The sequence below is a fragment of the Myotis davidii genome, unplaced genomic scaffold (assembly GCF_000327345.1).
Source record: "Myotis davidii unplaced genomic scaffold, ASM32734v1 scaffold361, whole genome shotgun sequence".
Classification (NCBI taxonomy): Eukaryota; Metazoa; Chordata; class Mammalia; order Chiroptera; family Vespertilionidae; genus Myotis; species Myotis davidii.
The window spans coordinates 630,431-655,941 of record NW_006291011.1 but is presented as its reverse complement, the minus strand read 5'-3'; the positions used below and the strand labels follow the sequence as shown (position 1 = coordinate 655,941).

Below are 25,511 nucleotides of genomic sequence, written 5' to 3'. Positions count from 1 at the left end.
TAGCGGCGAGCTCCAATAATGGAAGGGCCCCTAAATACTGGGACCTTAGAGTTTTATTGTCTTTTCCTCCTCCTTTACACTCTGGTTATTTCTTTTGTTCGTAGACCAAATGTAATGGTTGATGGTTGTATCTCATGAGATAAACCTGGGGTTTTTCATTATTCAGATCTGAGGCTGTCCTACTGTGTGACTTTTCAGTAGAAGTTTTATGTTTGTTTTAAGTTTTTACATGGATTATCTTCCTTTTCTCCCCATCTTCAGAGCATGACTTAAATTTGGGCAGCATCTATGACAAAAGAAAGCAGGAGATTGATTTAGTTTCTTTTATTAAGCTGGGATAGGGGAGCTGGGTGCTGTGTATTGTTATTGCCCCTCTGAGAATAAAGATTTTTACTTGCCTCGAGCACTTGGTATAGTTATTAAGTTTCATCTTCTCTCTCCTATCTTTCCTTTGGCTGGCTGCCTACCTGGCACTGATAGCATCAGACTTCGAGTTTCACCTGCCAAGACGATTATTTATGCAACACACATGCTTCCTGAAAGGGTTTTACTGTATTTTCTAGAATCTTAACTTTGTATCATGAAATGATGACATTTATCCTTTTTTTGTGGTTTGGGTTTTGTACACAAATGTAGAAAAATTGACATCAGATCCCCTAAGAAAGTCATGATTTTCTTGTATGTGAAGACTAATCTGTAATAATAAAAGGGTAATATTCTAATTAAAACAGACATCTTCCGGACATCATTCTGGACGTCCTTCCTGAAAAGCTAGAGCTGGAGAGAAGCCAGCCCAGGTCCCGGGTGCCTGTGGGTGGCTCGAGGGAAGCCAGCCCGGGTTGGGTGCCTGTTTGGGGGTGCGTGGAGGGAAGCCAGCCCGGGTCCTGGGTGCCTGTGGGTGGCTCGAGGGAAGCCAGCCCGGGTCCTGGGTGCCTGTGGGCAGCCGGAGGAGGGAAGCAGCCTGGGTCCTGGGTGCCAGAGGGAAGCCCGTGCCGGCAGCTGTGGGAAGGAAGGCCTACTCTTGCATGAATTTTCGTGCATCGGGCCTCTAGTTTCTTTTATATTAAAAAACAAAGAAATGTGTATAAGTACTTGTTGTGCCCTTTTTTTTAATGTAGTGTGATCAATTTCATTTTCTTGTTTTAAAGACTACATTTCAGGACCCTTTTTAGGTTTCTTTTTTTAGAATACAGAGTCCTTAAGTGGTAGTTAATAGGATTCAAGAAAAACAGTTGCAGATCAGAAACAGATTCTAACTGGTGATTTTAATAAATTTTCCATGGTTCAATAGGTTAATTCCATTAATTGACTTCAAGTTCAGAAGTAACATCCTTACAGTAGCATCTAGTAGTCTTGTCTTTGGCAAATTATTATGCTATTCAGTATTAGCATGAAAATTTCAAGGTACAACCTGAAATGAAAATAAATGAAAAACATACTTGAATATTGGAATGGCAGGTACATCCCTTCCCTAAGTATATGGGAATTTGCCTTCTCTGCATTCCATTTAGAAATAAGATTTCTGTGTTTAATAATAATTTGACATTTAGTGTCCCCATTCACCAGTATTTAGGAAGAACTTGCTCCAATACCCATTGCCTATTTGTAGATTATCAAAATCTCCAAATTTCCTTCCTATTTTGAGTTGAGAAATGAGATCTTAGCCCTTGGTGGGGAAAAAAAGAAAGACAAAAGGAAGAAAGAAAGAAGAAAACCTCAGTACAGTGAAAATGACATCCTACATCCTGTTATTTAATTTTATTATTCAATTTATTCTATTATTTAATTTCTGATGAGTAGTCACTTTTATATGATTCATTCCATTCACATAAAATTGATATTTTTCAGGGTTGATTTTTTGGAGCTATGGGCTTTGAAAAGTAATATACTTAAAAATGACAGTATTGTAGCATTTAATATAGCAATTTTTTCAGGGCAATTTCCTAAGAGTTTTAGCTGCATAATTATGATTTCCATATTCGCTTCTCACAAGTATGTGGTTATTATCAATTTGCATTGTTTGCAACAGCAAAATGAAAAATAAAAAGGACTTCTAATAACTCTTTTCTTCGTTTCCAGAAAAGTGACTTCAGTGTATAGTGTTTTTTATTCCTCTCACTGTTAGTTTATTGCAGATCATTTCAGGTGCTTCCTGTGGTTCTGGTAATCACCCAGTTTGCACCCATTTCCTAGCAGTAGCACAGCAAAGATGCCTCTCCACCTCACTCCTCCTTCCCTCCTTCATCTTGGAAATACCGCACTAATCTAGGAAACCTTACAAGGGGAAGGGATCTCCACAAACTAATTAAATTCACATCTCATAATTTTTTTCAGTTAAGAAACAGGAAATTTAAGAAAACACCCCTTCCCTCGCCCCAAAGATGATACCAATACTAATAGTAGGGCTGTGATGGGAACCTGGCTTCCCAAGGAAACCAAGATGAGAGTCAGAACCCACACCAGGTCCGGAGGAGAACCACGTGGGCAACATGCTAGAGGGGAGGCAGAGAAGATCGCGGTGGCAAACAAATAGTGTTGAACTTTGTTATTTTCTTCCTTTGTGAATCTAGGGATTGATTTCAAAATAAATGTTAGCTACGGTCACTTAAAACTATTTTTCCGTGACATATAACTGGAAAACAGTAGGAGAGAAGAAAAATTGAAGAAGGGATTAGAAAGTGGAGAATAAAATGGAAAAGTAAAATGTTTTTGGTTTTAAAAAATGTCCAACTCTAACATAATTTTAAAAATCCAAGGATGTAAGACAAGTGCAGAGAAATAGGAAAAATAGTTAAAATGCCCCCTCTCAAACCACCATCAGTAGTGTTTCAGCATATTTGTCACATCTTTTTATTTGGGGGAGGGGTGTTCATTTTTATTACCCCCCTCATATATATATATATTTTGTATGGAGGTCATGTGGCTTATCATGAATCACTAGTATTTCTCATGTCGTATTATACACATTTTTCAGATGTAACATTTATTATTTGCATGATGTTTCATCCGTATTCCATGGTTTATTTCACCATCAATTCCTATAGTATTTGATATTTGGGGTACTTATAATCTTTGCTAAGTAATTAACATGATGAGTATCCTTGTAGGTAAATACCTACATTTTATATGATTCTCATATCCTAGTAAAAGAGGTCTAAAGCTGGAAACACAAAATGAATAGTTAGTAGAATTTTCAGGGGATGGGTCATGTTAGGAGCACTTAAAGGAGACAGAGGGCTTTAGGAAGCCTCTAGTTTCTATCCTTTCATAGTTAGGAAACTTTAACTCTAAACATTTCTTAAGAGAAACGCTTTTTTTCTTTGCTATGACTTTGGAGGCTTCTTGACTCAACTTTGATGCAGATTGCAGAGTTAAGTTTCAAGGAAGGCAGCCCATAATATCTGGGTTAGAGTCGCTTTCCCATTTTCCCATTTTCGCTTCTTGCCAGACCTTCTAATTCAGGGCTACCTGTCTTGCCTCTTTAACATTTCCTAGAATTTATCTTAAATCTCACTAATTTTAATAGCTGAGTGGTGGCCATGCTGCTTTCTGGCAGTGTCCTGATAGCAGCAACAAAGCAAAGAGCTCATATTTCTCTCACAGTGATTGATGAGCTCATTTTGTTACAGAGGACAAATTGGATTTTTTTAAATACTTGTAATAAAAATTAATGTGTGATGTTGCTTTTTGGATGTTATTGGATCTCTGCCTTAATACAGATTTCTTCAATAAAAAGCATGAGCTGATAACTTGACCAAAAAGTTACCTGTCTCCCCCTTTAGCTACCTTCAGAAGTGAAGGTGCTTCTTTAATGCTGTAATCCTGGCACATTTAAGCATGTGTGTTTGTATGTTTGTATCGATGGAAATGGGGAGGGCTATGGTAGGGGGGTGGGAATAGTCTGTGTTTGAATTTTCCATCTAATTATGATCCATTCTTTTTATTTCAGCACCTCCGAGGTTTACACGGACTCCTGTTGACCAGACAGGGGTCTCTGGTGGCGTTGCCTCTTTCATTTGCCAAGCTTCAGGAGACCCAAGACCTAAAATTGTCTGGAACAAAAAAGGAAAGAAAGTCAGCAATCAGAGATTTGAGGTATTAGGTCCATTGTTCTGTTTCTCTGGGGGAAGAACGTACCTGTGTGTCTTTGGTTTGGATGTTACTTGCTTGTTTACTCTGTTATAAGATGTCATCGTCCCTGAGATATGGCATTCTTTATGTTGCATGTGATGGAAAATTCAGCTTTCCAAAGGCTTTTAAAGAAGAGAAATATGGGTGTTCAGATTGCTCACTTTGTCTCTGCATGTACCAAGGCTCAACTAGTGTTCCTAGCATCTATCTGAGAGCCCCATCCTCAGATGGAGTCACTCATCCTCCCACAACCGAGCTTAGAGGATAAGTGATGGCTTCCTATGACAGTGTCTGTCATTAGCTCTTTCTGACTTACATGTTCATCCTTAAACCAATTGGTGTGGACAGATAGACAGTACTGTTTAAGTTAATTAGAATCTACCTCTTTTGCTGGGAATGAAGTTAGTCCCATTCAACCCCATGGCCTGGAATGAGGGAGCTGTGTTTTCCCAAAGGGATCAAGTTCCTATTACCAGGAGCAAGGGGAATAGCGGACAGAAAATGAAGTTGCCCACTCCACCTTGCACCTGTGTTTTGCAATTATCATAAACTAGAATAAGAAATTTGCTCTAGTGTGTTAATACAAAGTAATACTCTCTAACAAACAGAGCCAACCAGGTTGAAGTTGCAGTTAAACCAATTGAAGAAATCAATTTTCTTTATTCAGAAAGCTCAGTACAATGAAGAGGATGGAAAATAATTCAGATATTATTTTTGTATTTGCGAGAACCCATGATTTAGAAATTTGCTCATTCTGGGTGAGAAAAATAGGTGGTAAGCTACATAGAAAAATATTGGAAGAAACACAAAATATTATGCTTATAATTTAAGATATAAAGAGAATAGCTTTATTTTTAGATGATACTAAGACTTTCAAATGATAAAACTCACTTCCTCATTGTTGAGTTTCTAATCTACTTCATAACCTTATTCACAAATTGGCAAATCAAAGGCAATTTCTAGTTAAAGAAACGTAGCAACTACAAAGTTCAGAACTATTTGATAATACTCATTTTTCACTGGTAATCACAGAGCAATCAATGGTCTAAATGCATAAAGGATCTAATTAATTACACTAGTGAAAAATGAAATATGGACTGTAGTTTACAAATAAAAATATTTTAATTGTTTATTTGAAAGTCAGATCTCTACAGTGATTTGGAAATAAATAAAAGCTAATCTTAAATAATCTTTGGGAAATATTTCCTACATCCTTTAGAAAATGATGTGTGTACATCTTTGGTGCACATTTTAAAAAAAATTTAAAAGGGCAATTTTTGTCAAAGAGTAGTTTGATATCATGCCTGCTAATGATGATGGCTTCTTGACAGAATCATAATTACAATGGTAAATATTCAAAGCACAAACTCTGTTTAGCACAAAATTCCTAATCAGAGTCACATAAATACTTTTAGGAAAAATTATTTATTTTCACACAAAGCTCCTTCATCAAATAGTATCGAGTCTTGGGTTGGGAATCTTTGTTATCTGTAACATTATATATGTCTATTTTGGGTTTCATTCATTTATAAGGCCCATGAGAGCAATAGGTAAAACTGATTTTGTTTCTTCTTCTATCTCCAGTGCCAAATACAGTGTCTGACCTAGTTTAGGTACACTTCATTAAATACTGGATATTAAATAGGGTTTTCAAATCAGAAATTACAACACCAGCTTTGAACATGCGGTATAGTGTTTGCTGTAAGAGTTTAGCTCTAAATCTAGGAAATAGTTCAGAAAGGTAAACATACAATGACTGTTAACATTTAATGAATCAGAATTTAAATTGGTGTTAAAGATGTTTAATTCTTTCTCTCCATTAAGCCATAAGATGCTCATAAATGCTTTTTTTTTTAAATGTTTGACAAATCCTATATAATAAAAGCGCAGTATTCAAATTGTCCCCTTGACCAGTGTTCTTCCAGGAGTTCGACCAGGGGGTGGGCCGGCTGGGAAAAGGGAGGGAGGCCCTGATGCTGACAGTTGGCCTGGGAAGGGAGGGAGGCCCTAGCCAAGAGGGGTAGTGGTGGCGGCAGCAGTGGCCAGGCAGGCGGCCAGGGGGAAGGGAGTACTGGCCACAGCCAGCAGCTACTAGGGACCCTACCAGTGCACAACTTTTGTGCACTGGGCCTCTAGTATTCTTATAACTGTGAAACTCCCAAGGTGCATAGTAGATTCATTCTACATACAAGCTTAGTAGAGTTGAAAGTGGATTGTGTTGCATTGAGAAGTGGGACATTTTGGCTATCTCTGTGGATTTCAAACATAAAGAGAATGCAGAAAAAAACTTGAAATGGATATATTTTTAAAATATCCCACCTCTTTTTTTTTTCTTATGCTGACATACATACTCTCACACAACATCCTGGGTTGAACATTCCATAAATGTATTTATAAGGCATTCTCTCTTTATTCATACTTTAAGCCCGTGTACATACCATTCACAGGGAAATGCAGGGAAAAAAACACAGTATCTCAGCGAACAGCTAAAAGAACTCAGCATAGTTACAGAAAAGACAGGTAGAAGAGCCCATAGTTTTGAATACATATTTATTAATATCATCATCATTATTGCTTAAAAGTAGTACTTGAAGTGGCTGATAAATACTTAGGATTGCTAACTCTCTCAGCAGAGTTCATAATGATAGTGAATTCGGGCTGACTGTTTGGGACATTCATTTTCTGCCTGGTGAAGCAACCCTCCATTTTACAGCAAAATGCCCTAAAAATGCAGAAAATGCTAAGCTAGAACAAACACTGGAATGATTTATGGCAAAATTAATGCATGCCATTAGGCTCTTGGGTTGTGACAGCCTTCTTGTCGGCTGCCTAAGTGCTAGATTTATGCAGTTTCTCCTCATGGTTCGCTCATCTGTCCTGTTCAGGCTGAGACAGTTTACACCAGCAAAGCTTGGTGGTGGCAGGCATTATTTCTTCACCTTACAGTCCAATTATTGAATGGATCTACCTGTTCAGAAATATAATAATTTGAGAAGTTTATGCATCATAGAAGCAAGTCTTTGCAGAATTAATAGGGTCAAATTGCCCTAGATACACCCACTAGAATGTTTTCGTGAGTGAATCCTGGATGATTTTCAACAGAGACTACAATTCTACATTTTTGCATATGTAGGTTCATGTCTTTTGCCCCTTTGTTCAGTGGATTCATTAAATTAATCCAAACATTCCGTTTCGCCACTGTATAAAAATGCAATCTCAAAATGCTGCTGAGTTTAATCTGAGCCTAAAGTCCAGTTCACCATTTCATTCAGAGGTTTAGCCCAGAGGTGGACAATTGTAACAACACCTGTGACAGCTATTGCTTCCTCTAATAGGTAATAGAGTTTGACGATGGATCTGGATCAGTTCTCAGAATACAGCCCTTACGGACTCCCCGGGATGAGGCCATTTATGAATGTGTGGCCTCGAATAACGTCGGAGAAATAAGTGTATCTACCAGACTCACAGTTTTGCGTGGTAAGTACTCAAGTGCAAGTTTGTTGCTCATGTCATTGTTGAAATTCTATATCCCAGATGTTCTATTGTAAAGACATCAAAAAGACCAGCATTGTCCTGACACTTACATTGGAAATGAATTGAAATCAAATGTTTATAAGAGCTCAACTTTTAAATAGACAGTGGATGACTTCTTTCACGAGTCTTGGAAAATGCAAATCAGAGAGAGAAAAGAAAAATCCCAAAGAAATTCTGATTTCCAATGCCAGATACCATTTTGATTTTTGGCAGAAAACCTTGAAAGAAAACAGGGTATGCTACTGTTTTACATGTTAGCAGCATTACTTGTGTATGGAGATTTCATACCGAACTCAGCAACTCCTTTTTACAAATGACTGATGTTTACAAAATGAAAGGAGCAACTTCTATCTTACGGATGAGTTGTTCTGAAGAAGAGGAATCAAAACAAGAAAGGCACCTTTCTTCTTTAAGTAAAAAATTATGTGTTTGTATTTCCGTCTTTTATATTTCTTGAACTAACATCTGTTGATGCAAAGTGACTCTGGCTATGTGGATTATGCAGTTTGACCAAAGCATGGTATGACATGGCCAATGTCCAGTACAGTGTGTCTGCTTCCTAGACTTTCTTTAGAATGACAGTAATAGAAGAAAAATAAAGGATAATGGTTAATAATACTGTGTTGTATGTATCTAAAGCAGGTTTTTGGATAGAGATAAGAACATTAATTGATGTGGCTTGCCTCATAGTTAATATTTCCAGACTAACTTTTGTACCTTTATCTATTTTTCTCTCACACACACTTCACTTGTTTTATTTTACTCTTAACTTTATTTTGCTTTCTTGCACAATTTATAAAAACAGGCTTTCTTAAGATGAAGGGAATTGGAAAGAAGGAATTGCATTTTAATAATTACAGGGGAAACATATAGATTAATAATATTTCTCCTCCATCTTACTTTTATTCCCATTGAGGGATTTACTTACTTTCCATGTTTTATAAATTCTAAGAACATTCCTTCTGGAATAATTTAATACCCAAATCAATTAGTTAATCCAAGAATCTTAGAATATTAAATTACTTACATGATGTGCTGAAATATATTTTAAATAATATAAACATCTTAGTCTAAGGAGGACATATGGAGCAACTGGATACAGATATTTGAAATGCATGTAACAGAATGCTGCTTAAAAACAAATAGGTCAGATTTGAGTTATATTACTGACCATTATGACAAGCTCAAGTTCATACAAAGTTCTTCATCCCCCTATCAACACATAGAAATATTGATAAAATATCTGAAAATTTAAATTAAATGCATGGTAGGCTTGCAAAGAAGAAATTTCCAAGGGTCAAAAAAAAAGAGACTCTCCAGAGAAGAATTCCCAAGGTAATAATCAAATGGATGATAGGCTTTCAGACTGAAGTTTATCTCTCCAGCAGGACACAGGCTTAAATAAAATAAGGTGGAAGTACGAGGAGAAAGATCGGTTTTTAGCATGAGGTGAGACTTCTAATGCAATATTCAGGACCCAGAGGCTAACCTAAAAGCTGGTCAGAAACAGTGAATCCCACCCTAACCGGTTTGGCTCAGTGGATAGAGCATCTGCCTGCAGACTCAGGGGTCCCAGGTTCGATTCTGGTCAAGGGCATGTACCTTGGTTGCGGGCACATACCCAGTGGGGAGTGTGCAGGAGGCAGCTGATCGATGTTTCTCTCTCATCGATGTTTCTAACTCTCTATCCCTCTCCTTTTCTCTCTGTAAAGAATCAATAAAATATATTAAAAAAAAGAAAGAGAAAAAAAGAAACCGTGAATCCCATAGAGTGTGGAACAGGCAGCCATGTCAACACTCACCTATCAGAGACATCCTCATTCCAGGGCATACAGCCCCGTATGAGATCATTCATGCCCCATTGGGCTCATGAGTTCCAATTCTACAGCACTAAAACCAGTTCCAGTTCACAGTGGACAGTAAGCCCAATCAATGAAAGTAGAAATCATGGTCTCTGAACTATGGATGATTGAGCTGCATGAATGTGTTTTAAAAAATAAATATTTTAAATACCTGAAAAGGTAAAGGAAGGAATAAAATGTATCAGACAAGAGTCAGACATTAGGAAAAAGGAGCAAACAGGAGCAGACTCCTGTTAGAAGTCAGATTTTAGAACTGAAAGGACCCTTAAACACTTTTATACAAATTTTTAATACAAACTATAAAAAGTATGTACATATATTAATATACATATGTATATATCCACATAAACATACATAACAGATCTGAAACTTGTAGAACCATTTATTCTGAAGCAAAATCAACTCATTTGTAGATCTTTTAATTTTTTTATTTTCATTTATTCACCTAGTTAAGAACTAAAGCTGTTATGTAGAAAGTGTATTACAAAGGTCTAATAAAGTGAAATTTACCAGAAACTTATTTTTTGCCTCTTGAGTTTCTTGAACAAATTCCTTAAAAGGAAACAATGATAGTCATTTGGCTTGACTTAATTTTTATGCATTTAATGAAGACATTAACAAAAAGTTGGAGGAAAATATGACTTCATGTAGACATTTACATGGATTTATGTTTTTCTGCCTCCCAGCTTACTGGGGTCCCCCAATCTCATCTGCTTTTATCTAACTAGCCCCCACATAAAACAAATCTATTGGGAAATTTTAATATGATGTTGACTTTCTATGGGAATATCTGTCACATGTGAGTACATTTGTATGAAATTTATGATTCTAGTAACACAGTAAAACCTTATTTTTTTAAAGACTAAGTTTAGCAATTTTGGAAATGTTTCATGAGAAAAACTCAAAGGTATTTTGGATAATGGAAAAGTAGTCTCAACATAACCTTAAAAATAGAATACTTTCATATATCCTTATAGGATGAAATAAATGGGTTCAGAAATTAGCTTTGTTTCTTAGAGTTACTTCTTCACTTAAACATTTTTAAATAACTATTGATAATTCTATTCATGATCATCTTTTAAAAGTATTCTAATGGTAAACTAACATTCCTAGAACATGAATGTCCTTAACAAGAGTGAAGGGTTTCACATCACACTTTGTGCCCATTTGAAGTTAGTTTTCTCTCACAGGTACCCTTGCTTTGCCGTGGGTGGAAACTGCTTTATACTTTGTCATCCGGAGGCCTAATCAGATGCTCATTTGGTCCACATGGGTCATTTACGTTTTTCCTCACTTAGCTGATCATGCCAAAAATGTGCCAACCGTCCTGATGGGTTTTGTCTAATTGGGCTGGATGGAGAGCACTCATTTATCTCACATAGGCTACCAGAGACCCTAATTAATTGCAGATTTAGACATCTAACCTGTGTGGCTAATGCAGAAGACGTTGAAAGAATACCCTGACCACCCATGTGCATTGAAGGTAGTATTTCAGGGGAAAGTTTCCCTCTGTAGTTCGTTTCCGATGGCCCTCGCTCTGAAAAACTGTTTTCATAAGGAAGGATAACTACAGGCTTGGGCTGAGCACGCCCTGGAATGAGCTATTCGGGCAATTACCACTTATACACTGTAGACTCGAGTTCCTAGAAGAAGTCTTGGAGGAAGGGGGAGTTAAATGTGGTAGTTACAGCCTCTAGGTCATTTTTCAAGTTTTTTGTGTGGCTGTGAAAACATAAGCAAATCCCAGCTCTCTAGTTCTGTGGTTTAGGAGGCAGAGCATATCCATCATACCACGTGTATTCCCTCCTCAGCAGAACTTTAACTGGAGGCCTCAGATATCACACAGAAGGTATTAAGGGCAGAGCCTAACTAATAGTAGAATTCTACTAAGGAGTCTGGATTGGATATTAGATTTCCAGTGAGGGGTAAGAGTAGGACCAGGGAGGGTGTTTAAAGAAGAGGGGATCATAAGCCAGAGGGGAATTGGTTCTTTCTGAATCTTTGGTTCATTGGTCACTATTTCTTTCTGACCAAAGATATCAGGATGTAAATGTCCCCTCTGTTATGTTATCAGCTACTGGGCATGGGAAAGGAAATAGCACCATCCAAAGACTTAGTAAGGCAGTCATGCCTCTTTCAGGCAAGCGGAAGGATATCAAGAATCCTTCCTTCTGGCTACATAATTCCCGTTCTATGAGAGAAGTTACAGAAAAATTAATCAAGTGTGCCTCTAATTATCTGACTAAATGTCATGTTCTTGAATTTATATTTTTATGTAGAAATTTGCACTTTGTTGTCATCCCAAACAGCATGTAAAATGTTATTTTTTTAAGTTTAGTGGATTTTTCCCCCCAAGACTTGCCCATTCCCAAATAGCACTGCCCCCCAGAATACCACCAGCAGTAACATAAAGTAGGATTAATAAGGGGTGGGGCAAATGTAGGTTTACAGTTGTGAGTATACAAAACACAGTTTATTCTTATGTATAATTTATTAATTATTGTATTATTTGCCACACACACAACTGTAAATCTACGTTTGCCCCATCCTGTATGTAACATTGTTTCTCTTATATACTCATAGGAAACCAGTTTGTCCATAGAACACATACAAAATAAAATTATTGTCTAAAAAAGTTAGGTGACCAAAAATGAGACAAATTAAGTTACCTAGTTTTACAGATATATTTTATGAAACAATACTTATATTTAGTATCTACTCCATATAAATGCATTATATTTTATGAATGACCATCATCAAGACATAAAACAATATACAAAAGTCCTCAAGTCTAAATCTCAAGTAATCTGAGTTTCAACTCTAGCTCTGCCTCAAAGTAGCTGTGCATTTGAGCAACTCTGTTAACTATCTTGATTTTTGGGTTTTTTCTCTCATACACAGAGAAGGGATTGGGTTGGTGAGTCCTCAGATCACTTCTCTCTAGCTTTCTAAGATTCAGTGACATGCCTATTTCAGCAAGTCAGTTCTTATAAGATGGAAAAAATATGCTCCCGGAAGGGGGCTGTTACTGAGAGATAGTAAAACAGAGAGTGAGACGTTGGATGAGACAGAGAAGGCATCTCATTGGGAAATGGAAAGAGATGTTTGCATAATATGTCAGTTTCAAAAAAAAAAATGTAAGCCATTATGGAAGTTGTTGAAATAAACTTTTGCCATTTTTCAGGGGGAAGGCAGTAGACTCTCCTGTCATTTTGCAGTACCCTGTGATCAGAATTAGCATGTTCATTACGGTCTCATTTTATTAATGCCTCTTTCTGAAGATGAACACAGTTGTCCCCGCTGTGAAAATGGTACTTTGCCGTGTATGTTCTAAAGTGGTCTCGGCTGGGGATCCAGGCTAGGAACATTAAAGAACAAAGCCCAGCTGCCTGACTGTCGCACAAAAGGATTTCTATGAAAGACTGAAACAAAAGGAAGGGTGGCCAAGACAGGGGAACTTGCTGGCAATATCGAACGAAGATTGCTTGCAAAGGCTTATAAAATAGTTGAATACTAGGAATGCACTGATACTAACCTGATAAAACCTTCCTGTGCACTGATGTTTCCATGCTAAAAAGGGGTGGTGGTGGACAGCACCATATAAGTAAAGAGAAACTTAATATTTAGTCCTTACAGAGCACTATTCTTGGTGAGTCAGTGTGCACAAGGACAGGAGTCCACGGGGACCAGGTACTGAGACCCTACTTAGGAGAGACGTCAATAATATTTGGGGAAAATGGCACCTTAAGCTGAGGCTATTCATGGTTCTTTGTGATCCGTCTTTTAAGGACCATTGTGTTGGTGATGCAGGCTGCTTGCTTTGAATCATCATTACTTGTTTTTTTGTTGTTTTTTCAGTCTGCGATTATGTCTTAAAAGGGCTCAGAGAGGATGAGTGCACTTGTAAGTTGCAAACAAGTGAGACCAATATTCTTTTGGCTTCATATTGTGATATTGTTATCCATTTAAAAATGAATATCGAGTCATTGCGTGTTTACTGCTGATTGACTTGTTAATAGAGCTGCAGAAATGTTGAGCTGGGAGGGGATTTGATAATCACCTAGTCTAATCTATTTTTGATGTAAGAAATGATGGACCACAGAATTTGAAGTGATTTTTTTCTTGGTGCTACAGTGAAGATTTTTTGGGGGGTTTCACCCAGTTAGAAATAATGTGGTGATAGGTATTCTGGCTCTTTAAACTTTAAGCAGGGGTCCTCAAACTTTTTAAACAGGGGGCCAGTTCACTGTCCCTCAGACCGTTGTAGGGCCTGACTATAGTTAAAAAAAACAAAAAAAAACTATGAACAAATTCAGCAACAGGCAGCGGTGGCAAAAACACCTGATGGGACGGATAAATGTTTTCGGCGGGCCGCATGTGGCCCGCGGGCCTTAGTTTGAGGACCCCTGCTTTAAAGTTTAAAAAGTTACTTTTGCTGTACAGGTTTCCCTCGCTATCCAGAAGTAGAGCTTTCCTGTGCCTTTCGTAAGCTGAAATGGCAGACAGGGACGAAGCGGTTACCTTAGACACATCTCACTAAGGGATGCACACAGTAACTCGAGATGCAGCACAGATGCTCCCCGACATAGAGCGACAGCAGGGTGATGCTAAGAGGCTGAGTGTCGCTCCCAGGGAAGGAGCTTCGCGGCACTCGCACTACCTCTGTAGGCTCCCTGCAAAAAAAAAATCGCTGAACACTGTTTTAGCTCTTCACCTTTTCATAAATGCAGAACTCATCCGTGGATCTTTCAGATCACAAAACAGGTAACAAGGTAGGCCTCTCATAAAGGTGAGGTGACCTGAGGCAAAGCTTCAGAAAGGGGGTGGGACATCTCTATAAGGCATTGCCCTGGAAGGACAATGTTCCACCAGCTGCCCAGCCGAAGACAGGCATGATGTGAAAGTAGTGCTAACATGTGACGGTTGCATACCATGTGGAAAAATCCTACTTTGATAGTGCATCATGGGAGGGAAGAGACCTCTGAGTTGAGACTTGAAGAATGTCTAGGCTTTTATCAGGTAGAGCTAGTGGGGAGGAATATCACGGATAGACCTTCATGAACATAGGTAGGTAGGTCAGAAATGGATAAATATTTGGTAGTGGGTGTGGGTGGTATATTAGTCAGGGTTCCCCAGAGAAATGGCATGCAATCAAAAAGAGGATGGAGATATCTTACCTAATAATATGCAAACATGTAAATTGACCAACCCTCTGCTACACTCACCAGCCAATCAGGGGAGTATGCAAATTAACCCAGCAAAGATGGCAGCTAGTTTGCATATATAGGCGCGAAGTGGTGGAGCAGGAGCAGCGAAGACTGAAGGCTCCGGCCAGAGCGAAGGCCTGTTTCCCAGGTGCCGGAGGAAACCAGTGCCGGCAGCCAGGGAAAAGGAAGGCCTATTGTATGAATCTCTTCATGCAGCGGGCCTCTAGTACATATATAATAAGGAATGGGCTTAAAGGCTGGTACACTTGAGACCAGGGAAGAGCCAATGTTTCCATTTGAGTCAAGGCAGGAATAAACTAATGTCTCAATTTGAAGGTGGTTAAGCAGGAGGAATTCTCTTACTTGGGGTAGGGCCATACTCTTTGTTCTATGAATGTCTTCAACTAATTGGATGAGGCCCACTCACATTAAGGAAGGGAATCTGCTTTACTCAGCCTGTTTATTTAAATGTTAATCCCATCCAAAATCATCCTCACAGAAACACTCAGAAAAATGTTTGACCAAATGCCTGGGTACCTGGTTGCCCAGTCAAGTTGACAAATGAAATTAACCATCACAGGTAGGTATAAACCATGGTAGCTCAGAATAGAGAAGTTATGAGTCATAGTAGAAGAAAATTACATACTTTATTGGCTAAAGATATTAAAGTACACAAGATAGGAATCATGTAACCAAGTTAACATAGAACATTTCTGTAAGAATTGAAATTTGCAAAGAGGTTTACTGCAGTTCTTAAAGTGATATAGCATACTAGCACTATTCACAGTCCTTTATACATAATTAATGTTTATATATTTGACAACTGGCCAGTGGGCTCAATGGTTAGAGCATTTGCTCACACACCTAAGGGTCTCAGGTTCCTTTCCTGGTCAAGGGCAGGTACCTAGGTTGCAGGTTTCATACTGAGCCCTGGGCCCTGGTTGGGGCTCCTTCAGGAGGCAACCAGTTCATGTGTCTCTCTCACATTGGTGTCTCTCTCTCTCTCTCATTCTTTCTCCTGCTCCCTCCCTTGTACTTTCTTTTAAAAGCAAAGGAAAAATGTCCTTAGGTGATTCTTAATAAAATAGTTATAATAATAACCTCTGGATATGGGGGTAGCTTTCATTGATAAAATTTAAACAATTCTTAAAAATTCAATTTCCTGACTTCCAAAATTAGTTTATTTTAAGCTACTAATTAGAATACAGTTTTAAAAGTTGTGCATGCATAATTTATTGGGATTTAGGGCATAGGCATACCAAATGCCTCATCTAGGATTTAATTATCAAAATCCTAATTACATATCTCCTTAGAAGATCAAGCAACTTATTTCATCTTATTAACAAAACAATGACTTGTGAATTACTGCTACATTAAACACAAATATGATGATACACACCCTAGTGTTCTTAATATATTTTGTTAAAGATAGCAGAAAAATTTAAAGACTATCTTATCTGTGATGTTTCAAAATGAGCTTGGGTCTTAATTTGCATTAAATATATATCATTTTGCCCTTACACCATGGATTTTCATTCTAACTAATAGATTTTGGATACAATTTTATGCCTCTTATTTTTTTTCTGATATGCCTGATGATAGGCATGTTTATTAACCGATACATTTGATCTCAGGTTTCCTGGTCCTAATGTTTAGGTCCCCCCAGATGAGAGCCTCTGTTTTTGTTTGTATGTTTGTGTGTTTTTTTAATGTAACACCAAAAGAACTGTTTAAAAGAGTGATACTAGCAAATCAATATTAATAGCTTTCAGATATTTTTTACCCTTCTAGGTTGGAATGCACACTTCTTGTTTGTTTGTATATTTGTTTAATGCCAAGAATTCCTCACCCATGAGTAGATAGACAAGGGTTCATATTAACAGTCCAGTGCTTCTGTCCCATGTGGGATTAGGCATGTTACTTAAGTCTGAAGTTGAAGCTCCTCATCTTTAGAGTGGAGGATAACCTAGCTACCGTTTAGGATTGTTTTCCGAAATTGATGACACACATGTATGAAGCATGTGGCGCCATGACTAGAACACAAAAGTTGCTAAAAAATGCAATGTTTCCTTTTTTTCCTTCATCATCCTTTTGAGGCTGAGCTTGTCCCACTTGGCCCCTGATGAATCCCCAGATAGAGAACAGTCCCTGGCTCATAGTAATTCAGTACAAGTTCATTAAATGAGCCCATCATGGCCATGGTGATAGGAGGGGAGCATCAAAAATCCCGGAAAAGAAATTTTCTGTGGCTTATAAAACATTGCTTAATCCAAAGAACTGAAAATCAGCTTTTCATGTGAAAATAAGTTGACATGGAAGTTTGAAAATGTACATTTATTACCAAATTATTTGAAAGGATTGAAGATCCTTTATTGTCACAATGTTCTCTAATACGCAATATCAAGAATTTCTCCCCCCCCCCCTTAGATTTGTGCTGAACGTCATTTTAACACACATTTCAATACTTTGAGGATGCTTGTATATTAGGACAAGGTAGTCACTAGCTTGGACTATGGTCACACTTAAAATATGGTTTCTGTTCTATTATATCTGGACTATCCTAGATCATGGAATAGGTAAAACCTGCCATTGTGTATTTAATGCCTATGAAATGCAGCATCATTAGTTATATACTTTTAGAACAGCGGTTCTCAACCTGTGGGTCGCGACCCCTTTGGGAGTCGAATGACCCTTTCACAGGTGTTGCCTAAGACCATGGGAAAACACATATATAATTACATATTGTTTTTGTGATTAATCACTGTGCTTTAATTATGTTCAATTTGTAACAATGAAATTGGGGGTCACCACAACACGAGGAACTGTATTAAAGGGTCACGGCATTAGGAAGGTTGAGAACCACTGTTTTAGAAGAAGCAGGACAATCTCATGTATCAGTTCCACATTTAAAGAGGGGATAGGAAAGGGATTTTGCTTGTTTGTTTTTGTCTTTGGGGTTGTTTATGCTACCACCTTTGATGTAGGAGTGATAGAACGCGTGGTTATGAGTTCAGTCTGCAAACAAACAGATCTAAGTTCAAATCCTGACCATGCCATTTGATCTGTGTCTCTTTCTTAACCTCTGAAAGCTTCAGTTTCTTTATACATCTCCATTGAGAAGATGATTGCAGGAGCTGATCCACAACACATTTTAGCAAAGTGCAGGGCTCTTAGTACATCTCAGTAGTGGTGGTGGTTATCATTATCATCACGTGCATTATTACCACCAGTGCTATTATAATTATCAATAGGTAGTTTTAAGTTATTTTGATTAAAGGGCACTGTCACATTTGCAATGCAGAATTTCCTGGGACTCAGGACCATCTTTCTCTGGCTAGGGAAAAAAAAAATGCTATTATAGCTATTAAGTGAGTCTTCCTTGTCCACTAAATAATTTTGTTATCCAGATGTGTAAGCCCCCATTGGGCCACTGTGGGCTCTGCAAAGCACTTGAAATTTGAATGTCATCCTGTCTTAAGTGATTAGGGAACATACTAAGGAAAAATGAGACATAGCTGTCCTTTCATCCCAGGATGATGTCCCTGCTTAGACTAGAAATTTCATGAGATCAGGGCTGTGTTTTGATCAAGATTGAACACCCAGGCAGTATTTTGACATGTTATAAATTTTCAGTAAGTGAGTGAACAAATGTCAAATTGAACTAATAATGTTTTCTTCCAGAAGTACTTCATTTAAAATTTTATTTTTAAAAATCAGAATTAACAGCAGATGTTGTTTCCACATCTAGATTAAGCACACAGTACAGGAAAAGTAATTCGTATTAATTCATGAACTTATTTATTTGGTAATATCGTTCTCTCTATGCCAGGGATTGTACTAAGCATTGGGAAGACAAAGGTGGAAAAAACATTACCACCGCCTTTCTTCAATGAAGCTCTTGTCTCTGTTCGACAAGAAACCATAATTTTGGTTAAAGTGACATTACAGTTATATATGTAATGTATAGGGATAATGAAGTTTATTTTTAGAAGTGCACTCGCAGTATTTAGCTTACACTTGCGTGAGAACTAGTGTCTCCTTGAGCATTCCATCAATGTGACAGTAAGGTTTGTTGAAACGTAAGATTTGACATATTAACCTCACCTTTTTTTCCCTGATGAGTATAAATGTTCTGAAAGAAAATTATATTTCATTCACAGGAAGATTTTGGATATACTTTGCTTGGATTTTAAGAAAACATGATGTAGTTGAAAAAACTTAACCTTTAAATTAATATCTCCATTTATTCCTCTCCCAACTAACAATGAAAGGAGTTTTTATTAATGCAGTCACTGTTTTTTATGACTTTTTGCCCAGGATGACATAGCGACCCTATATATGAAATGATTTTAAAGTGGACTAGTAAAATACCTTAAAAGATCTTGTCCCTCAGAAGACTTTATTAGGCAAAATTGATTTTCTTTTTTTTTTTTAAATAAATATGTTTTCATTATTGTTTTGGAGAGAGAGAGGAAAGGCGAGATAGAAATATCGATAAGAGAGAAACATCATAGATTGGCTGCCTCCTGCAGGGCCCCTACTGGAGATCAAGCTCACACCCAGGCATGTATCCTGATGGGGAATTGAACGCGGTGACCTCTTGATTCCTGGGTTGACGCTCAACAGCGGGGCCACACAGACTGAGCAAAAATTAATTTTCATAATAAAGTGTTTGTTTATTAAAAAATGAGAGTTTAGGTGTTTTTATCCCTAAAGAAAAGTCATTAGTATATACAGCAAATCAGCAACATCCTTAGATACGCTACTTCCTAAGGTCCAACAACTAGGGTTAGCTCCCTGTGCTCTAAAGAGCCTTTCATTTGCTCTCGGATTTTATGCATATCCTTATATCTTACGGTAGATATCCTTTTCCGGGTATTGCCATGCCTGTTATAAACTGACATTGAGTATTATGGCTGACTTACTGCCCACTTTAAGAAAAACTTAGTGACCCCCAAAATGCCGATTAAAAAAGTGCTTCCTAAATGTTTATCTGGAGCAACCTCAGGAAGTTAATCGGTCAATTCTGGTCATTGTGGACATGTTGGAAATGAGTTGTGTTAGTATTTGTTAGCCCGTACCTTTCTCTGGTAGATGGAGAGTACTAAAATCCCTCCCTGACAACAATCTGATAATCTAACAAGAAAGCAGTTCTCCTTCATTAAGAATTATTCAAGGAAGCATTGGTCACCATTCATGTGTTCTCATACAACATTTTTATACAAACGAACAGTTCAGAGTCAGTTTTGTTTGTTCTTTTTGAATATTATGAGTTACGAGAATTGCTGAGCTACTTGGAAATTGCTAAGCCCGTCATATTTGTGGTCTTTTTAAAAAAAACAAACAAATTTAAAAAAACAAACAACTCCTTCAAAGAACCAGGGGCATGGCAATTTCCTTTTCAAAGGACAAATACCATATTGTTATAGGAAAATATTCCCTTTATTGTATGTACCGCACAAGGGCCACTTTTGAAGCAACTTTTATTCATTGACTATCTTGAGTTGAAGTTGGTAGAAACATTACAGGAGTTATTGTTGAGGAGGTGACTTAAAATTCTTAATTTAGGAAAAAGCATCTGCAAATTAAGACTTCAGACATCAGCAGTGAGAAGATCCTCACAGTTCTACTCAGTTGGACAATTCTTCATTACACTGACAACTTAATTGGGTGTAAAAGAAATGGCAATTTAAAATCTAGGGCTTTAAGTGGGACAGCCTACCAATTTCAAAGCTAGTATTAAAAAAAAAAATCAGGAAGACACAGAGAAGGTACACCTTTAGCTCTCTAATTAGTTATTTTTTTATTGAGTATGCTCTGTGCTGAAATTGCCCTATCAGATGTACCTTTTAATGATGAATTTTGCAAAATTGCCAGAGAAGGAATTAATTCATCCTTTTATGCATACATAGAGATATACATATAGAAATGCCTATTTTATGCAAGTTTATTCACTTAGAGTTTTATTATTTCAATGTTTCAAGGACTCTATGTTTGTAATTTAAATGGTTTGGATTTTTATAATTAAAAGGATAAGATTAAAAAACAAAAGAATTAGTTTTTGTTGTTGTTGGTGGTGTTTTTTTGTTGCTGTTCTTTTAAATATTGCTTATCCCAAGCGGGAAAGGTTTGGATTTGAGTTCACCAGGATGCTATGGAGCAGGCATTAAAATATTTGTTGAAATAACATGTGAGTCAATTTTACAAGTTGGTATTGCTTACGTGACATGTCCAAGGTGTACAACACCCTGGAAATTAGGAATAGACATAAATGACCTTTATATTAGGTGTTGCATATCCACTTGATAAGCAGTCATCAGACATGTATCCAAAATGATATCGCAGTTCCTTCTACTATTGAGAAATATACAAATTTCAGCATCCTCTAAGATCATAGATGGGTGCTCCATACACTAGTCTCTGTCAGAGACACTGGGCAGACATCTTCCTTCTCTTCCTCTTCTTTCATCTCTGTCTTCTTTCCACAAATATTTTGGATAATTGTCATTAGTAGCCATCAATTTACTCTACATTTCATGTCTCACATAAATTTAATGAATTTTCACCTGGAAATATGTGTATTTCTTTTATTAAAAAGGGACCATTTAGAAAAAGGATTTTTAAAACTAATATTTTAGATTAAAAGTTTTGGAAAGTGGAGTATGGTAGTGCTAATGTGGATGTTTGAATAAATGTGATTTTATATCCTGAAAGTCCCAAGTTAGATCATTACCAACTATTTCATTTCTAAATGAGGAAGGAGCTGTGTCTGTACCAGCTGAAGTTTTGGGTGAGTTTCAGATTTGCTTGGAAAGGTTGTCTCAGGAGGACTAATCATTCCAGCAAGATTAGCAGTACACCTAAATTATAAGTGTGCTTAACCACAGTCATTCAGAGATAAAAGAAATCTAAGAAAGAAACTGCCTACCCTCTGTAATAACAACAACAGTCGTTATGTTTCAACTGGCTCTGTGTAGAAGATATACCTTGAATGTTAGGGTATTTCTATTAGAGATGTTATACAAATCAGATTGTGAGTATGATACAAACAATCCACAATCTTTTATGCTAAGAAATGGTGAATTCCTTTTCACATTTGCCATCATTATTTACTCAGTATTCATTAACCATAGGTCATCGTTTAGTATCTATCCATGTTTATCATTCTTTATTCAGTCTTTTGCAGAATCTGAAGGCCCACTGTGTTCAGCTTTGAGATACTTCATTCTTTAATAGCTAGCGTTAAAAGTCCATGAAGAGATGATTACTATCAAACTTAGGAGGCAAGGTGTTAAATATTAAGTATAAAACTGACATAGACCACATATTTGCTGAAATTTTAGAAGTGGACTAGCTCATCTGACAGGTTAAAATTTGCAAAGTCTCCTGACATCTCAGCACTCCTATAAGCTTGGTGGGGAGGACACTATTGTCTTTTTGACAAGTTCATTGGCCCATTGCAATTCGATTGATTTGTATTTATGGTCCAGTACCTCAGATAACCTTCATTTCTCGCGTAATTAGAAAGTCCAAATGTGATGTTTGATGGCAGAGAGAATTATATGATGCATCAATATTAGATCATTAGCTTTGAATTTGATTAAATCTTTTTTTAAACAAGATTATTCTTCATAAATTTTTCTTTTAAGTTTGTGAAAATTGTGTGAACAGCAGAAAATTAATTGTTTTAAATGGTACAAAATCAGTCAAGGTTATTTTCCCTGTAGAGGATTGGTCATGACTGTGGCACAGACTAGCTAACATATATTGATATTTTAGTCTCTATCATGTATTGATTCCATGTTGAAAACTATTGGATAATCTCTAGAATGAGGTCAATGAACAAAAATTATTTCCCAATAAGAACCAATTTATTATTTGAGGAGAGCATTTTCCTTTCAAATTGATTTTTTACAACGCCAGCTCAGTTTTTTCTAACTTTAAGTTATAATACAACGATTGCATAGAAGAAAGGAAAAGCCACTGAGTGTATGTAGATGCCACGGATTTTGTGTGTTGGAAATTCACTTAAGGTGGTTTCAGTTTAATTAGACATTGTTACCCCTGAGGCTAGTTTTTTAAGTGCTGTGGACTAATGCTTATAAAAACATATAACTGAACTTTTAAAACAGAGGAGTGACACTTTTCCCAGAATACCATGCAAGGCCATTGTCTACATCTAGGAGGATCAATGAAATGAAAGTAGGCCTAATTTGGATAGCTTTCTCCGTGTTTAAATAGCGGTGACAGCTTACTTTCCCAAAGTGAGCACACTTGCTTTTGCATGAGTACTCAGTGTACTTACTTTGCCCTCCTAGAAAAATTTGGGCCATAAGGTTTAATTGCATGCTCATCAAGCAAACAGACTCGGAGGTATATTCTCTGAGCTGTGAGCTCCCACAGCTCCCATTAATGCTAATGGGAGTTACACGTGTGTATTGAGGAGAGAATAATATAGCCTTTGAAGTTGGAGTTACTAATTGAGTGCTTTCTTCAGCTGTGCTCAGCTTCAGTGGCTAAGCTGAGGTAGAGTGGTCTAAAATGTCATTCTCCAGAACATTATCAAAGCCGACTGGCAATGAAAGAGGCAGCTACAGAAAAAGTCTTTCTCTTCCCCCAGAGGGAGAAAGAATTAGCAGGCCAAACAAAAGGAGGACCAAAGAAGTCCAAAGAATAGATATTCCTTTCCTATAAAGTGGCTCATGCTGGTTTAGTTCAGAAAGCAGGGAAGTAAGAGGTTTTTGGTTTTGTTGTTGTTATTGTTGTTTGTTTGTTTTTGAGAGGAGTTGCCTGTCCTGTGTGGATTCTTGTGAAGTATGAGTACTTCTCAGAACTGAATATTGTGTAGCTGTTTTGCACTTTGGCCAACAGACAGGCAGAATACTTGTCTCTATGAGTGATTCGATGCATGTAGTGACATCCTAGATATGCGTGACCCAAAGGTTCCTGGACACTTGTCCCTCCTCTTTTTTAAAAAAATGTTTTATTGAATTTATTGGGGTGACATCAATTAATAAAATTATATAGGTTTCAAGCGTGCAACTCTACAATACATCATCTGTATATTACATTGTGTGTTCACTACCCCACAAGCACCATATGATCTCTTATATGTGGAATCTAATGAACAAAATAAACTAACAATATAGAAACAGACTTATAGGTACAGAGAATAGACTGACAGCTGTCAGAAGGGAGTGGTTTGGGGCTTGGGTGAAAAAGGTCAAGGGATTAAGCAAAAAAAAAAAAAAAACCCACATACAAACCTGAAAAAGTAAAAACTCATAGACATAGATAATAGTATAGTGATTACCAGAGGAAAAGGGGGTGGGGGAGTATGCAGATGGTAAAGGGGGATAGATGGTGATGGAAGGAGATTTGACACACTTTTTCTTGCATGAACTCTTTGCAGCAGTTCCCTTTGTAAGGATATGAGAAAGTTGTAGAATTCTACATTGTAGGGACTATAAAAACAAGAAATGGAGTTGACTTGCTACTAAAAAAAGTACTTAAGTGATTACCTTCTCTATTAGACTTGATCCTCCTTATTGATGGATTTCATATTTATGAATTCACCTATGTGATAAAATTTTTGTAACTCCGAATCAATTCTCATGGCACTTTCATGGTCATTTCACAGAGCAACAAAATAATGTGTCACTCAACACATATTCCCAGCTGAGGTCAAATAGGGCGACCAGTTCATGCAGTTGTTATGATATGAGACTAAGGAGTTTAGAGCTTTGATCATTTTATGACTGGGTATAATTTTGTTCATAGAGACTTCCTGCCTGCATTCAGTGTGATAAGACACCACACAGATTAATAGTGGATGCAAGGCAGGACAAAGGTTGTGGCTATCTCAGTACAATACCATTTCTACTTCTGGAAACGTAACTTAAATTGCATTTACTAATAATGGATTAATCATGTCATCTTTATGTCTAAAAGGAAGTATATTGCAGCTAATAATGCAGTATCAAAAAACTAAACAACAGATTTTCATATTCTAGCTAATTGAATTCCAAATTTACCGAACTGTGAAGGGCTTCGATTTTACTATGTTTTAGAGAAAAAAATATGCAGGAATAACTATATTTATTCTTCTTTGAATAGGAACTGTTTCTGAGAAGATAGACTAAATTTATTCATTTAAGAAAGTTCTTGCAGAAAAGACAGTTGGGCTGAGAATATGGAAACATAATTGTTTTGGTCCCTCGGGGGCTTAAGAAAAATAACTAAACCAGTTATGAAGCTGGAGGTTGCCTCTGTGGACTGTCATGTAGAAGAGGGATTAGAATCATTATGTCTTAGCTGGGACAGCCCCATGAGGATTAGAGAGTGGCAGATTTTTGGTTTGGTCTGAAGAATTCTCAGGAATGATCTCACCTTCCTGAAATTTTCTGGGGGTGCTGGAGAAGCAGAAATTTCAAGCTTTGTGTAAAAAAAATATGGCATAATGTGCTGGCCAGTGTGGTTCAGTTGGTTGGAGAATAGGGTTGGTGGGATCAATTCCAGATCAAGGCACATGCCGACTTCCCAGGTCCAGTCTCCAGTTGAGGGTGCGCAGGAGGCAACTGATAGATATTTCTCTCTCACATTGATGTTTCTCTTTCTCTCCCCACTCCTCCTCTTTCTCGAATCAATAAAAAACTAAACATGTCCTCAGGTGAGAATTAGAGAAAAAAACTATAAATTTGGCATGCTGATGTTTGAGATTCTGTGATTCTATGATACGTTAATATGACGTTGTTTCCATTTGGATTTGTTAAGAAAT

General features: G+C 37.2%; 1 protein-coding gene across 31 annotated transcripts in view; it reads left to right on the top strand.

The window, feature by feature from the left end:
* PTPRD (protein tyrosine phosphatase, receptor type D) overlaps positions 1-25,511 on the top strand; it is an 833,389-nt gene that overhangs the window by 525,253 nt on the left and 282,625 nt on the right. For 16 of the 31 annotated variants that reach the window (XM_015564215.1, XM_015564189.1, XM_015564216.1 and 13 more), the window contains exons 4-5: positions 3,950-4,095; positions 7,467-7,608. In XM_015564215.1, the coding sequence (XP_015419701.1) occupies positions 3,950-4,095; positions 7,467-7,608 (288 nt within the window). Of the gene's footprint in view, positions 1-3,949; positions 4,099-7,466; positions 7,609-25,511 lie in introns of all 31 variants that reach the window. The other 15 variants (XM_015564194.1, XM_015564191.1, XM_015564190.1 and 12 more) reach the window with 1 other exon arrangement.